Here is a 15,569-nt window from a genome sequence, read left to right as displayed (position 1 = left end):
TTATGCAGACATGTTGCTCCCCTAACTCTGCCATCTCGAAATTTGCAAACTGTGCAACACAATGTTTCACTCAAAACAGCAGTGAACAATAATTAACAGACAAACAACAATGAAACTTCCAGCAGTTACACGTGAAACACCGATTTGTGCAGGGATGCCAACCTCATTTTGCTCCAATACACCGTTGGTGCAGAATTACGAATGTTCCAGAATTTTTTGAACAGACCTAGTATGTGAACATAATTTCTAGCTGATTACTTACTTCCAAGAGATAAAATTGCTGTTACTGCCGATAGAAAAACTGTAAGTAGGAAATGCTAATCCTGACATTTTGAAATTTTTATTCGCTCTTCAGGAAGGAAATATAGATCAGTTTATGAAAGTGGGAAAAAGGACAGATGTCTCAAGCTGTTTAAGTTGAGACAGATCCATTTGTTGTGATGACTAAGAGCAGACAAAGATGAAGGATAAGGTGTTAGGCAGAGTGGGAAATTGAAGATAGCACATTGATAAGCACTGTGCCAATTTCCATTCAGGGATGATGGAAGGGACAGAATGAGATGAAAATATGGATTAAAGAGGAAATGAATGCCTCCAAATTTCTCCTTACAAAAATATCTCAGGAATCTCAACCCTAACTCAAGCTGACTACTGGGCTATTGGCGACCTGAAGGCAGATCTCTGTGTTGCCATCCTATTAGCAAAGACAGCACCACTGTAGTACTTGACCATAGGAAATATGTGGTAGAGGGACATCATCACTTTCACCCAAAATAATTCATTCTTTCGCTAAGTGATGCAGTTCTGTTCTGATCCACCAAAGGTACTAGATTTGTTAGATTTTGCTTCTATGCATTGGTGTCCTGAAGTAAAGACTAGCAAGTAGCTTATATAACACACAGAATTAGTTAATAACAGTTGGATTACACTATTATACATATCTTCAGCCTGAGTCCCATCACAGTTTTCTCTGCTTCAAATGAAGTCTACTATTTGATACCTTTTCTTTAAATTCAAATGTACTGAGGTGGTTCCCTTTCTTGCTCTCTCAAGACCAACTTAAGCACCAATTGCATACACCCAAATATGTAAAAGTTTCATGGCAACTCATATTTTCTTGAATTGTGTTTCCTAACATACAGACATCAGTTCTTTTTTCAATAAATGGAAAGTGGTTAGAATTTTCCATCACAGATTCTGGGTCCAGGATTTTACAGTAAGAATTCTTAAATGATGACAATTTACTGCAGACTGACAGTTGTGTATTATTAAATGATGTCACCTTTGTACCATCACTTGCTCTGTGCTATCTAAATAATGCTTGACTTTTTCATATGATTTACTTAACAGTGAGGTCTTAACTGACATTGCAAATATTCGGATTTTAATTGTCTCTCTTAAATTCCTGTTGGGCAATTTATTGTACAGTTTTGTTGTCTTATAGAAAATGTTACTTTGTGTGTTTTGTTTGTTTACCTTTGGTAAATGTAAGTGTAGTCTGGCTCTTGTTCCATGATCATGAATGTTGCTGTTTGTGAAATAATTGCTGATGTTCTTTATGAGGTGCTTAACAGATTGGTGGATGTACTCACAGGGTGTAGTTGGAATCCCCAACCATTTAAATAGATCTTTGCGGGGTGTCCAGGTACTATTTTGCTTTATTTGAAACCTGTTTTAACCTACCCTTTGAACTCTGTTTTTCAGATATGGCTAGAAACGGTCATTGGAAATTCCTTATATTCATAATGATTCCAGTTTTTTTTCATGGAAATTTTATGCTCCACAGTATCAAAGGCTTTTCATAGCTCTAAAATATAGCTATGTCCCACTCGTCTTTGATTAGTAAACTATGAAAATTCTACTGTGGCTTATTCTGTGCTCCTCTACTCTCAAAACTGAATTGTTCTAAACTGAGGATGTTATATTTATTCAAAGAATTCATTAGTCTGTCTTTCATGATGGATTCTATTATTCTTGAGAATCTTAAAAGTAGAGAAAAGAACCTGTAGTTTTCTATATCTTTTGTATCACCTTTCTGTAGTAGAAGCGCAACTATCACTTGTTTCAGATACTCCAGAAAGTTACCTGAGCTGAAAGAGTCATTTGCCATGTCAGTTAAAGGGGCTGTATACTGATTATGCATTCTTTAAGTACACAGTTAGGCACTACATCTATGATGATTGACTTCTTGCTTTTTAATTTTTGCTCTGTTTTCCTGACTTTGTATGCTGAGGTTGGTAACATCATCACTGTACTTGACACACAAATCTTTTGCTGGAGAATAAGTGGTGTTGGGAATTTTTGTTGTTGTTTCTTTGCTATATGTGAAAAATATTCATTCACATAATTTGCTAGTTTCTTTGGATCATTTGTTGACATCCCTCTGCCTTTTGTCTGTTAAGTTTTAGTCATTCTGTTTCTATTTTCCTTTTTCTTATATTACAACCTTCCAGACTGATTCACTTTTATTTTCAGCATTGTTATTTGCTGATTTTTTTCTCTCAGCTGGCAACACCTTCCTGTAAATCTTTCTGTAAATTTGATAATAGCTTAGGAACACTGTCCCACTATCAATATGGATGTTTCTTGTGGGAATGAGATGTTTCAAGATCTGGGTGGACTGTCTTTACACCTGTTGTTATCCTCTTGTTTCCATTGGGGATTGCCATTTTGTGTGGGTACTTTTGGAAATGACTGGTGAAATTTTAGTTTAAAACTAAGAACTTTAGAAAACATAAATATAAAAGCAGAAATGTGAAAAAGAAAGAAGAAAAATCTGTTATGTTTCACACACACGAGTGTCCTCAGTACAGATCCATGGAATGAATAATTTATGTAATGTAATCTAAACAGCGCAGTACTTTACTAGGCATGGTCCTATTGGATGTAATAGGGCCTTGTGTTCCACCAAGTTTTGTACTGGCTTACCCAGCCAAGTATGTCAGGAACTCCTATTTAATGTGGACACCAAACCATGATGCAATTTGGCATTTTTCAAGGTCACATTGTCAGAAGTGATAAATAACAAATACCTAGGATGTGTCAGTGTTGAACACCAAGGGGTGTGTGTGTGTGTGTGGGGGGGGGGGGGGGGTCAGGTCAGCAGCACATGCTCAAAATTTTTGTTGTGCTCATGCCCTCTACGAATAAGAAAACTAAATTTGGCAGCAAATGCGTATCTGTATTGTTTCTGCAGGTGGGCTAATGCTCAGTGTGCAAGACTCAGCTTCTGCAGAAGAGGTAGAACAAGTGACCCAGCCTGATGTGGGACCAGGAAGTGACACAACATCAAATCTTCTTTCATCAGGTATGATACAGCAAAATATTATCCTCATTGTCGTTTCAAATAGCCCTTTTCTTTTAGTAATGTACTAGGCATAACACTTTAAATAGCTTCTCTCTGTTAACTGTCAAGGAATTACATGTTCTTGCATCATGAAAAAATACTCAGTGATGGAAATGATGTTTTACTAATTTGGCAGACATATTTTGTGAGAGAATCTTACACACAGTTGCATTTCCAATGTTGATATAAGAGTAATTTAGTTCTTGAATAAACCACTTGCAGCTTTGGTGTATAAGGACTAATTCCAAAATTCATTTAGGAATTGGCAGAGAGCTACTGCCAGATTGAAACTTTCAGTAAGACTGTGAGGTACTTTTAGGTGGCTCTCGGGTAGATTTGTACTCATGAGAGCCAGTGGTATGTGGTGCTTCTGATTATACTTGACATAAAAGTAGAGTAGGCATAAGAGCTGAATCCTGTTTAATTTTGTGTATATTGTATGAATTTCTCAACCTATATTTTGTTTCCCAACAGGGTATTCCTAATAAAATAAAGTCTGCATTTGTTGATTAGTCATAGAGAGTATTGTATATGTCATTCAGAATAAGCAGAAATATGCTGTGGCCCAAAACTTATCTCATGCCTGACAGATAACATCTAGTGTAACTAGGGTTTAGAAATTCGTCTTTTCGGCTTTTATAAATAAGGTATGTAGTTTTTTTACTCCTACCTCTTATGGTGAGTCATGATAAAAGACACAGATCTGACACTTGCGGGGATAATCATGAGACCAACAATGATGCAAAAGGCTGGATTTCTGACTTTGAGGAATATTGTGGATGCATCTGAGGAATAAATCTTTGATAATTCCCATCCTGCTCTCTATTACCTTGTAACTTTAACCCAGTAGACAGACATTGTCATCTCAGATGCCTGTAGTGCAAATACAACATTCAGTATCAACATTTGTTGTTTCTGTCAACACTTCAGTAATCACTAAATTCTGCATATTATATTTTATTTTTCATTTCATAGAAATTCCGAGTATTATACTGCAAACTATTGTGGAAAACTATTGTGATAATGTGTCAAATTATAACTGCATGGTGATAGACAGCACACCATAAACATTTCTAATTTAAATTACTTTCGCTATTGGAACACTACAAACACATCTCACAGCACTGAGTAAACTGCATTGTCTTAAATAGTTGTAACCCTAGTATTGTCTTCTTCTCATTAATTTGTATATAACATTAATTTGTAAAAGTAAAACTACTGTTTGTTGCTTTGCTGTATATACTTATGGTCCTTCTCCCCTGCAGATAACAGCAGGTATTGGTGGCAGGTTCGCCATAATTTGCTCAGGCTTTCATTTGATGTATTCTGCTTAAATTTATTTTGTTGATTTCATTCTTAATATAGAGTATTTATCATTATGAGTGAGCTTGACTTTTGAATGATAAACTTATATTTTGTTTTTAAATAGTACATCCTCATTGCTGTTGACAGTGAACATCAAGTGAACGCCTTCTGAAAGTAGTGTTGTAATTATTTCTGAGAGATAGTGAATAAAAAAAAGTTTATCACTGTGCTTCACTTCATGCTGTATAAATAGGAGTGTTAATGTAATGTACTGCATGTTGCTGAGTGATACAGCTCGAAGTGGCCTACCGTTCGGCAGAAAATTTTCTGTACTTAATGTTTGTGAAAATCAAAAGCTCTGTATCTAGATACCTACCACTTGCGAACAACGTTGTTTCAGTTAAACCATCTGAGTGTGCCTCATGACCTAGTCAGAACTCGCCAAGTGGCAGTTTAAAGTTTCGACTAGATCTTTGTCATGCTTAGATGACTCACTTAGAAGGAAAGTGGCCACAATATTTACTCTTCACAGATATTGAACACGCTTACTTTTGAATATTTTATCTCATTTTCCACTACTTCATTTGCTAAACAGAACTGAATAACTGTCTACTCACTTGTAAACTATCAGTTAATTCCCCCCCCCCCCCCCCCCCCCCAGTGACCTGCTCCTATTTTACCAAAGCTGAAGCTTGATGTCTCTTTTTTGTACCTAGTTACATCCATAAAAGCTTTACACGCAGTCCAGGCACATAAGTGTGATCACAGCATATGTTTGATGTCAACATGCGGCAGGTGACAACTCTAGTAGTGGAAGGCATATAAAGTGTGTTAGGGTGATGCGGAAAATAGAGCAGTTGTCATATTATGGAAATGGAGCAACTTATCTGATGTCGAAAAGGGCGTGATCGGGCAAAAGCAAGAAGCATTTCCAAAATGGATAAATTTGTGAAGAGTTTGCATGCTGCCACAGTTAAAGTATATCATGAATTACAAAGTGGCACTATCCTAAACCATCATCGAGGCAACTGTGGTGCACCACGGATCATAGATAGCGGGGGTGGACAATGGCTGCAGAGATGCGATTGGGCAAATAGATGTGCAACTGTTGAGCATCTGTCCACCCAGTTGAATCAAGGGGCTACCAACAGCGTTTCCTTAATGATGATTCAGTGAATGTTTCTGCAAATGGACCTCCACAGCAGACTCCTGGTTTGTGTACCCATGCTGACTGCTATTCATCAGCGACGAAGGCTGGACTTTGTGCACCAGTACTGCAGCTGGACATCTACTGAGTGGTGACAGGTGGCACTTCCGGATGGATAATGTTTTATGATCCATTGGACAGGTAGCCTGTGTATAGGGCCCTGCAATTGTTGGAAGGGTCCAGGCCAGAGGAATGAACGTTGTGATCTGGATGTTGTTTTTTGGGCATTCCCTCAGTGATCTTGTTATTCTGGAAGGCACATTTGATCAACACAAGTATGTCTCTATCCTAGGGGACCATGTCCACTTCCACATGCAGTTTGTTTTTTCTCAGCATGATGGCATCTACCGTCAAGATCGGTGCAACATATTGCACAGCTCACAGTGTACACGAGTGGTTTGAAGAGTGACAGGATGAATTTAGCATACTCCCCTGGCCACCAGATCCCCCAGATTTAAACCCAATTGAGAATATATGAACCATCTCCATCAGGCTGTTCTCGCCATGGATCCTCAGTCGTGAAACTTAGTCCAGGTGGCAATGGTATTGGAGTCGGCATGGCTCCACCTCCTTGTTGGTACTTCCAGAAACCTCATTGACTCTCTTTCTGCATGTCCACATTGCAAAAGGTAGTTATTCACACTTCTGAAGAGTGGTCACATTAATGTGACGGGGCAGTGTATATATTAGTACTCTTATTGCATCTCTCCTACCATGCGTATGCGCAATTGGTATCGTGATTCTTTTTCTACATTTAGTGTCCATCTCCCAGAACACAGAAGAGCAAATTATAGATTTCTCAAATCATATGATATGGGCTAACACAGCTGAGTATTTTGCATGGGCTGGTAGTTGGAAAAAGTTAGGAATGACAATCTTTCCACAAATTAATACATTGACACACTATAATGACAAATTTTGATTGTGCAAGAAATGCTATTGAGATAATGGCTTTTACTATGAAAGGAAATGCAGTGACTATAGTAATCTGCCAGTTATTCCACCCACCACCTGCAGCGGATGTAAATCGGTCCGCTATGGCCAGTGTAGTGCACACTGACATTCAGATGACATGCCCGCAACTACATTAGGCAAACACCAGGGGCAGCCCGCTCACCGTCTACTGCCAACAGGTCTGCCATACATGTGCAACACTACATCAGTGATGCCTGACATGGATAGCAGCTTTATAAGGGCATACATGGGCCTCCGGGCCCTCAGTTGTTAAAAATGTTTGAGACTTGTAAACTCCTTTCATTGTATGCTTGTTGATGTCACTCCATGACCCAATAAACTGTATCACATTAACTGCTGTGTATTTCTTTGTGTTCATAGTTAGACAAACAACCAGTCACTATATTATTAAAAAATTCATGACACAACTAGTGACCAGTTCCTTCAATTCTTTATCCAGTAAGGTACAACCCAAGTACAGTGTCCCCTCATCCACTATGGGGAAAAAATCACGTAAAGGCCATTGGAAATTACAATAACTGGTTGTGTTACATAAAGCAGCGTAAATGAATGCTTGTAAAAGGGGGATTCAAATTGTGTCAAAATGGAAGTATAAACTGACCTTAGTATTGAAATGGTTATGGTTTTTTGGTAGAGAACAGGGACTATGGAAAAAAAGAAACTGATTCCCTTTCAGAAATTGTAATAGAGTTTTATGAATGCTTTGTAACCAACTGTAAATCAACCAGCTAATGTGGCGAAAATAATGTGATCAACAAGGTTTCATTGGGCAGTTCAACTCATTACAGCACATTCCTTCAAGACCTCCTATGTAAATGATTAAAAAAAATGCTTAAGTTTGAAGCAGAATTCAGCTTTCTTGACTGGAACCTTTGAGTGCCCTCACAGGTCATGAAATTTTCATAACAAATTTCATTGCAGCAAGATCAGTTGAATGGTTCAAATAAAGTATTATTCTTATCTGTTATTGTGTTGCTCTTCACCAAGCTATAACGGTCATATGTATTTCCCAAGGTCCTCTGAAATATTGTGTAGAATGTTTAATATCTTGTACTGCTTCTCCAATGAAAATACAGCCCATAAAATTTGTTGCAAAACTCCATTTATTCAGTGATAGTCTAAACTGTACCCAGTGTAATACTCTGCACAACCTTCAGTAGTGTCATGCAATAACTGTATGCAGTGTGAATCCATGATGATGTCACAAATTCACAGGGATGATGGAGTAGGGTAAATGTGTCAATTTGAGGTAAGGGATCCTGATCCAGAAATGACCTAATCGAAAGTTATGATCAGAAATCATTCTAATACCTCTGAGAGTGGAATATAAGTACTGGTACTGTTGTTGTTGTTGTTGCTGCTAAGGTTGTTGGGTAGGCAACTTGCTGAGGTGGTAATAAGAACTAAACCAACAAAAAAGTCTTGTGAACAAGGGCTCTAAAATACATACCTTAAGATTTAGGAGCACTTGTTCATCTTTGCTATTTTGAAATGTTTCTTTTATGGAACAGGTGCCCATAGCTCTTGAAGATTGTTTTAGAGTCCATATTTTCTGAACATTTTTCTTGTTTTGGTCTCTTGTCCGCAAATATGGAAACCAAATAGCTTGCAGTGGAAGAGATGAATTTCACGTTATCAAAGATGAACAAGTGCTCATAGCTCTCAAGCTATTTATTTTAGAGCCCGTGTTTACTCGAAATTTTTTCTTGCTTTGGTACACCCTACCACCTCTCATAGTTGCCTATCCTACAGTCTTAGCATCAACACTACCGGTAGGTGTATTCCATTGACAAAGGTATCAGAACAATTTTCACTTATAACTTTTGACTCAGTTGTTTCCAGACCAGGGTCCTTTACCTCAAATTTATACATTAACTCTCCACCATCATCACAAGAATGACCCTGTATGTAGAACATTTGACAAATGCACCTTTATATTCAAGCCTCCACATTGCAAGTGTTATTTGCGTAAGAAATGTCCAAGGTTACAGACTATACTATCAGAATCAATTTTTCTACTACAGTATGATGCCCTTACACAATGTTTATCAAGAAACAATATTATCCTTAAAATTAGACTAGATGTTAACAATTCTTGTAAATAAATTCTATATTTTTCGTGAGGTGACTAATTAATGTTGTGTACCAGTAATGTATCAGTGTATGCTGGAAAACATCCTGAAGAGCCATCATGTGGAAGTTTGGGAAGATTACCCCGCAGTCTGATGATTTCTGGCTTAAGGCATCCTACTTACACTTTAGTCCAGTAAGTCTGTAAAACCTTCTGTGGAGGTTGGTGACAATGTGGCCAGTCGTTTTTATGATCAGTCCAAGCCCACATAAATGATGGCTCTCAATAAGACATTAGATTTCAAAACACTGCCAAGTGTTATATGAAAATCAGCATGGTGAAATAATTGACAAGAATGGTGTCTGTATGCTCAGAATTATTGTTTGTTTTAATGAATTTGATTTTGAAATATTTAAAAACATTTAAGTCACAGTAATTAATCATCTAAAATTGATTCCATTTAAATATGTTCACATATTGTAGTGCAGAGTAGGAGCAGTATCTCCAACAATATGTAACCCCTAAAGAAAACTATATTGAAGGATACAAAATTTATTTGTAGCTTACAATTAATAGAGTGTTATGTTAGGTTACTTTTCCTCATCCATAATTTATATTAATCTTTGTGAAGCCGTAAGAAAATTCTATCGTAAGTAAAAACCTCCTTTAGTCACAAAATGTTGTGTTGCTGATACACAGTGCATTTGAACCCTGTTGGTTGATCTTCAGGTGCTTCTTACAGACCCTGCATTCATTTACATCAACTCCTTGACAGTTTATACTTATGTTACAAAAACATTCTAAATTGTATGAGTATCTGCATATCCATTCCCATGCTACTTTATTCATATAGGCACTTAAACTTTTTCACATGGGCCTTGTTACCAGTTCATGGCTGAGACAAACAGAAAAGTATTTCATACACAGCAATAAGCACAAAAATGGAACTGCAGATGTTCTCAAGATTTAGGAATCACTGTTCAGTGCTAGTACAATAGTGTGTTGTGTTACTGTACACAGGATATCAGATGTGTGATGCTCTTTTTGCATCAGTAAAAAAGCATTTTGTGACTGAATGCAACATTCTTTATCACTAAGTTGTATTTAACCATTGTATGCTTTAATTAGTGGTTAGTGGTCTCAGACTATGTCTGTTCAGGCATTACACTAGACCCAACCTTGGAAACACCATTCTTCCTCTAAGTTGTACACAATTAGCGACATGTATTGTCTCAAGTGTTCATGTGTTTTGAACATTATGGCATCATGTTGAATAGTTTATTGGTAGCCATAAAGAACAAATATGCTTGTGTAAACTGTTCATTTGTGTATATATATTTTTTTGCTCACAAGATTGCTACGTACTGGCAGCAGAGCTGTACGAAACTACAAGGCAGTTTCCATAAGATATCATAGTTTGTACTAAGGTTGTTATAAAGTTAATGCCCCTTGATCTATAAACAGCAATGAAACATAATTACCTAGTAACACGTATACCACTACAAATTGAGATACTTATATCATGAGATCATTATTCAGAATTTATCTTAGAAATCTGCCAGTATGTTATGTTTACCTGCATTCCAGCAGTGTGAAGCCATTGACCGAAAACGAATTTTTTTATGTTTAGGAAAACATAATAATCTGTGTGAGCAGGACAACTATTGTAAGGATGGTCCAGCACCATGCAGTGCATCACCTTTATAAAAAGTTTTCCTGTGGGCTACATGTGGTGCACAGAATTGTTGTAGAGCAGCACTTACTCTCCCACGCTCCTTGTACTGAGTTTTTTGTAATGTTCAGGTTCAGACCATCTCCATAAAAAGGGGCTGCTGAGATCCACAGTCCTCAAGTGACAGTCCTCTATGATTTGTTGCCTTTTCTTGTCTTCTTTAATGACAAATGGCTTCCCACAGAACTTATCATCATTGAAATATTCATGACACTTTGAAAAATTGCACTTAGCAGAAGTGCAGTATCTACATGTTTGTGACATCCACACATAAACCATACAGAAAGCGTTTTAGTCCATACTTTGATTTGTGCAGTCTAAAGCTTCACCAAATACCTAACTTGACAGGTGGAGACAGGCCCTTTTTTTTCAATCACTGTAACACTGACAGTATATGTGATAGCAAAGTGTTAACTGTAGCATACAATAGCAATGTCCTATATCTCTTGTACACATGCCATTGTCATCAACAGTACATGACCTAGCATCTCTTGGTACTGTGAGAACCTTATTTTTTGGATAACTCTTGTAGAATTGAATTGTGATGTGTTTTCTGTCAATAGAAGTTGCATAATCAAGCAATGGGAACTCCAGGGTGGAATTTAACAATATTATGAAAAGGATAGTTGCTACTCACCATATAGCAGAGATGCTGAGTCACAGATAGGCCCAACAAAAAACTGTTAGAAAGTCAGCTTCTGGCCAACAAGGCCTTCGTCTGAAATGGAAAACATACACACCCACGAAACTTCCTGACAGATTGAAACTGTGTGCCGGACTGAGATCGAACTCGAGACCTTTGCCTTTCACGGGCAAGTGCTCTACCAACTGAGCAACCCAAGCACGACTCACAACTCGTCCTCAGAGCTTCAATTCAGCCAGTACCTCGTCTCCTACCTTCCAAACTTCACAGCAGCTCTTATGTGAACCTTGCAGAAATAGCACTCCTGGAAGAAAGGATATTGTGGTGACATGGCTTAGCCACAGCCTGGGGGATGTTTCCAGCATGAGATTTTCACTCTGCAGCGGAGTGTGCGCTGATGTGAAACTTCCTGACAGATTAAAGCTGTTGGTAGAGGACTTGCCCGCGAAAGGCAAAGGTTCCGAGTTCGAGTCTCGGTCCGGCACACAGTTTTAATCTGCCAGTAAGTTTCATATCAGCGCACACTCCGCTGCAGAGTGAAAAATCTCATTCTGGATACACACCCACACTCACACAAATGCAAATCACACACACATGATCATCTGGCTGCTGAGGCCAGACTGCAAGCAGCAGCGAATGAAGGGATAAGCAACTGGGTGGCTGGGGTAAGGAGGAGACTGGGGTGTGTAGGGGGAGGGATAGCAGGGTAGGGGCGGAGGACGGTAGGTTGCTGCTTGTGGGAGCATACAGCTGCCCCTTCTCCTCCCTGCCACGATCTTCTCCTTACCCCTATCACCTGACTGCTTTTCCTGTCACGTGCTGCTGCTCACTGTGTGTGTGTGTGTGTGTGTGTGTGTGTAGAAATTGCATGTTATTCAGCTGAACAAAGTACAGTGCAGTCTAAAGTAGTGAAACCATTACAAAAGGTTGGTTGATCAGTGATCAGTAAGAATACACTGTGTGAAAAAATGTATGAGTATAGACCAGGTGCAGCTCATGATTTTCATGCTGGAGAAGGCTGCAATATTTACGGTTTGGAACTATGGTGCTAGGGCTCCATAAAAACTTCACAGAGTGTTTATCCTTTTTTATTCAGAATCAACTACTAAATAACACCGAAAGCTAAAGTCTGTAGGTAAGGTATTTAACCTCCAACTTGACATTTCTCAGCAGTTTATTGCAACAAACTATACTAAAAATGATACAGTTTGAAGATATATGTGTTAGGAACTGCATGCCTAATGTAGTGTTTTTTGTCTTTTCATCTCCAAACTGTAGACGTCTAACGTTTCAATTCATGCCATTTATGAGTTCATGGAATGAAACAGAGATGTACCATGATATCACAGATCTTGTGCTGTGATTGGCTGACAGAAGTAAATGAAGAGTTCCCCATGTTGTTTTAAGTATTTGTTAAGGAAACATGCCATTATTGTAGATTTTCATATTATACATGTATATTATGAAAAACGCTGTGTAAGTTATACACCACATTAAAGATCTCTCCAAGCTGCCTCATTTTTAGTACGGTTTGTTGTGCTAAAGTGTTGAGAAATGTGACTTCAGTGGCCAAATCTGCTATAGTAGTTTCCACCATTGAAATTATGTGTTTACTCTTGTCTGATTTCATTGTTTTTGTTCTTGATCGATGTTTAGATCTGGTGTGAGTGCACCACTTTAAGCTCTCGTTCCAAATTTTTGCCTAAAAATGCATACTGAATTCGTGTTCTGCTGTTTTCAGACTCACAGTATGCTACCCTTATTCACAAGCAAATAAAAACTCACAAGAACTTATGCACAATAGTCTCACAAAAAAACTTGCCAATAACACACTTTATCCCACAAAAGCCATCAACCCACAAGGAAATTCTTAGTAGCTAAATGTAATGGGACATGTTTCGTGCACTTACTTCCTGTAATCACTTGTAACTCTCACTAGGTGGTGTCACTTTTGTCACTCTATTCTAGTTCACTCTAGCAGATGGAATTAACAATGAAAGAAACAAAAAACAGCTGCAAGTCCTTTCAGATAGGATAAATACAGGTTCTGTACAGTTTTCAAGGGAGTCTTCTACAATTCATCCTGCAAAATAGTGGCAACTTCAGGTAATGATGATGGAGGTTATAATATAATAAAATAATGGAATAGATGATAATAAAATGTTGAAATGCGTGGCTTTTTAAAATGTATTAAGTTAATGAAATTAATTTTTTGGCATGAATGACAAGCACAATAAGCTGAGCTATACCTGGAAATAAGTTTGTATTAGTTCATATTATTTTGCAGGGCGAAGTAGTTTCTTTCTCCGCTGTAGATTTGTGCTTACCATTCTTTATAATGCTACGTTTGGTCGCCGTGTTCACCTTTGAAATCTTGACCGTGTTCCGATTAAGCTTATCGGATCTTCGTAATTTTCCAAAGTACACAGGTGGGCTTCAGTTTTTGTAATTATTGTACTATTTGAAATAACAACTCACACGACCTTTCTGTTAATAAAAAAATACTGTATTTTTCGAAACGGTGCACATATGAAATACATACTCCTCACTTAATTCATAATGACCCCAAAATGGCGGTCTACAGTTACTCGCTAAAAATGGCGTGCCTCTCACTCATTCACTAGCTGAGTGCGAATCCTTCCTTCCTCCTACTGGTACCAGAAAAAATCCTCTGTTTTTTAACAACTGAAAGTCAAAAAATACATGACGGTAGGCATAGGCTCTATGATGGGCTACCGCTTCATCTTCTCTCTTTGCCTTTAAAGAAGACGAAAACATAAAGGAAGTGCAAAAGGTTTATCACAAGGTGGGCCATGGTAATGCACCATTCTCTCAAAAATAGACCACAAAGACTCAATAATATTGAGATCTGATGACTGCAGTGGCTAGGGGAGCTGTGACAAGTCATTCTCGTGCCCACAAAGCCCGTACTGGACAATTGTGTGAATGGTGAGGGGGGGGTGGGGGGGAGTGGGGGGTGCAGGTGCAGTTGTCTTGCGATACAGCATTGCCATTGTGGAACAAACATTGTACCATATTCTACCATGGGATGGTCTTGATCATCCAAAATGGTCACATAATTCTTGACAGTAATGGCCCCACAATATCGTTGCCCAGATCATCACCAAAACCCTGCTATGCTCCCCTCTTGGGACTTTAACTCAGCCGGAAGTTGGAAACAGTTCAAAGTAAGACTCGCTTGCCCAAATGACATTCTTCCATTGCTTCATAGTCCATGTTTTATGGGGCTTTGGTACCACATTTTCCTGTTACGGGCTGTTTCATTGTTGTTGAGTGGTTTTGAAATTCCAGCTCACCCTGCAGTTCCCTGTGTATGGAACTCCCTTTGTGTTGTTTTTGGTGATGATGGAGCTCGCAAGTGTGACATTCAGTTTTGCATTGACTTTTGGAGCTGTCATCTTATTTTTTGTCACAATCCTCTTGTATCACATTCACTCAACATACACTTTTGTCTGCATTGTGACTTAGCAGATGATGTTTTTGTGTTTTCCCTATATGTGGTATAAATCTGTGGTATAGTGACCCTGAAACACCAAACACTTCGGCTACTATGATTATGCGTGCACTCACCATACAAGCTCCGACAGTTTGTCCATGTCTGAATTTACTTAGCTCTGACATAATGCACTCACAACACAGAACACTGCACTATGACTATGACTGAAGTTAGCAATGAGTTGAGGACATTGCTCAGGCACCATTTGTGGTCAAATACAACAGCACAACCAGAATACTTAGCTAGCATATGTATTTATGTTCAAGCAATTTCTTGCAGTGTTTCTGTACTTTTGTCCAATCCTTGTAAATTATACTGTTCTCAGAACTGACTCTGTTATATTGTTGTTGTGCTGAGAAGTTCCTACTTCTTAAGTGAAGAGCAGTGACATGAGAATTGGTTTCCTGGTGGCAGTACATTTTATGTTGTTATGATTCACTATCTATCCCACAATACTACTTTCAGAAGTCGGCTTTGTCATCAGAGGAAGTGATAATAGTAGTTTGTTGCGTATATTACTGTAACATTTTATGTTTCCTGCTTTTTGCACTTATTCTACTTACTTGATTGTAACACTACAAAGAATACATCAATGCTTACATACCTAAGAACAGTTTCAAAATTGAAGTTACTGGCTGATTTATAAAATTAAGAAGTGAAAGTTTTATTACTGAATTTTGACATTTTGCTTAACATTTTGGCGTTATTATTTTCATCTTACATACATACAGCAATGATGATAATGAGAGGGCAGTTTTAGTCTTATGATGTGG

The 15,569-nt window shown here is 38.2% G+C and overlaps 1 protein-coding gene across 9 annotated transcripts in view; it reads left to right on the top strand.

Annotated features, from left to right (window-relative positions):
• The window catches only part of LOC124619295 (ral GTPase-activating protein subunit beta), a 370,359-nt gene that overhangs the window by 196,021 nt on the left and 158,769 nt on the right, over positions 1-15,569 (top strand). For all 9 annotated transcript variants that reach the window (XM_047145577.1, XM_047145575.1, XM_047145576.1 and 6 more), the window contains one exon: positions 3,197-3,307. In XM_047145577.1, the coding sequence (XP_047001533.1) occupies positions 3,197-3,307 (111 nt within the window). The remainder of the gene's footprint in view (positions 1-3,196; positions 3,308-15,569) is intronic.

Source organism: Schistocerca americana, chromosome 6 (assembly GCF_021461395.2).
Source record: "Schistocerca americana isolate TAMUIC-IGC-003095 chromosome 6, iqSchAmer2.1, whole genome shotgun sequence".
NCBI lineage: Eukaryota > Metazoa > Arthropoda > Insecta > Orthoptera > Acrididae > Schistocerca > Schistocerca americana.
Note: the sequence above shows the minus strand (reverse complement) of the source record. Positions and strands in the feature narration are given on the sequence as shown.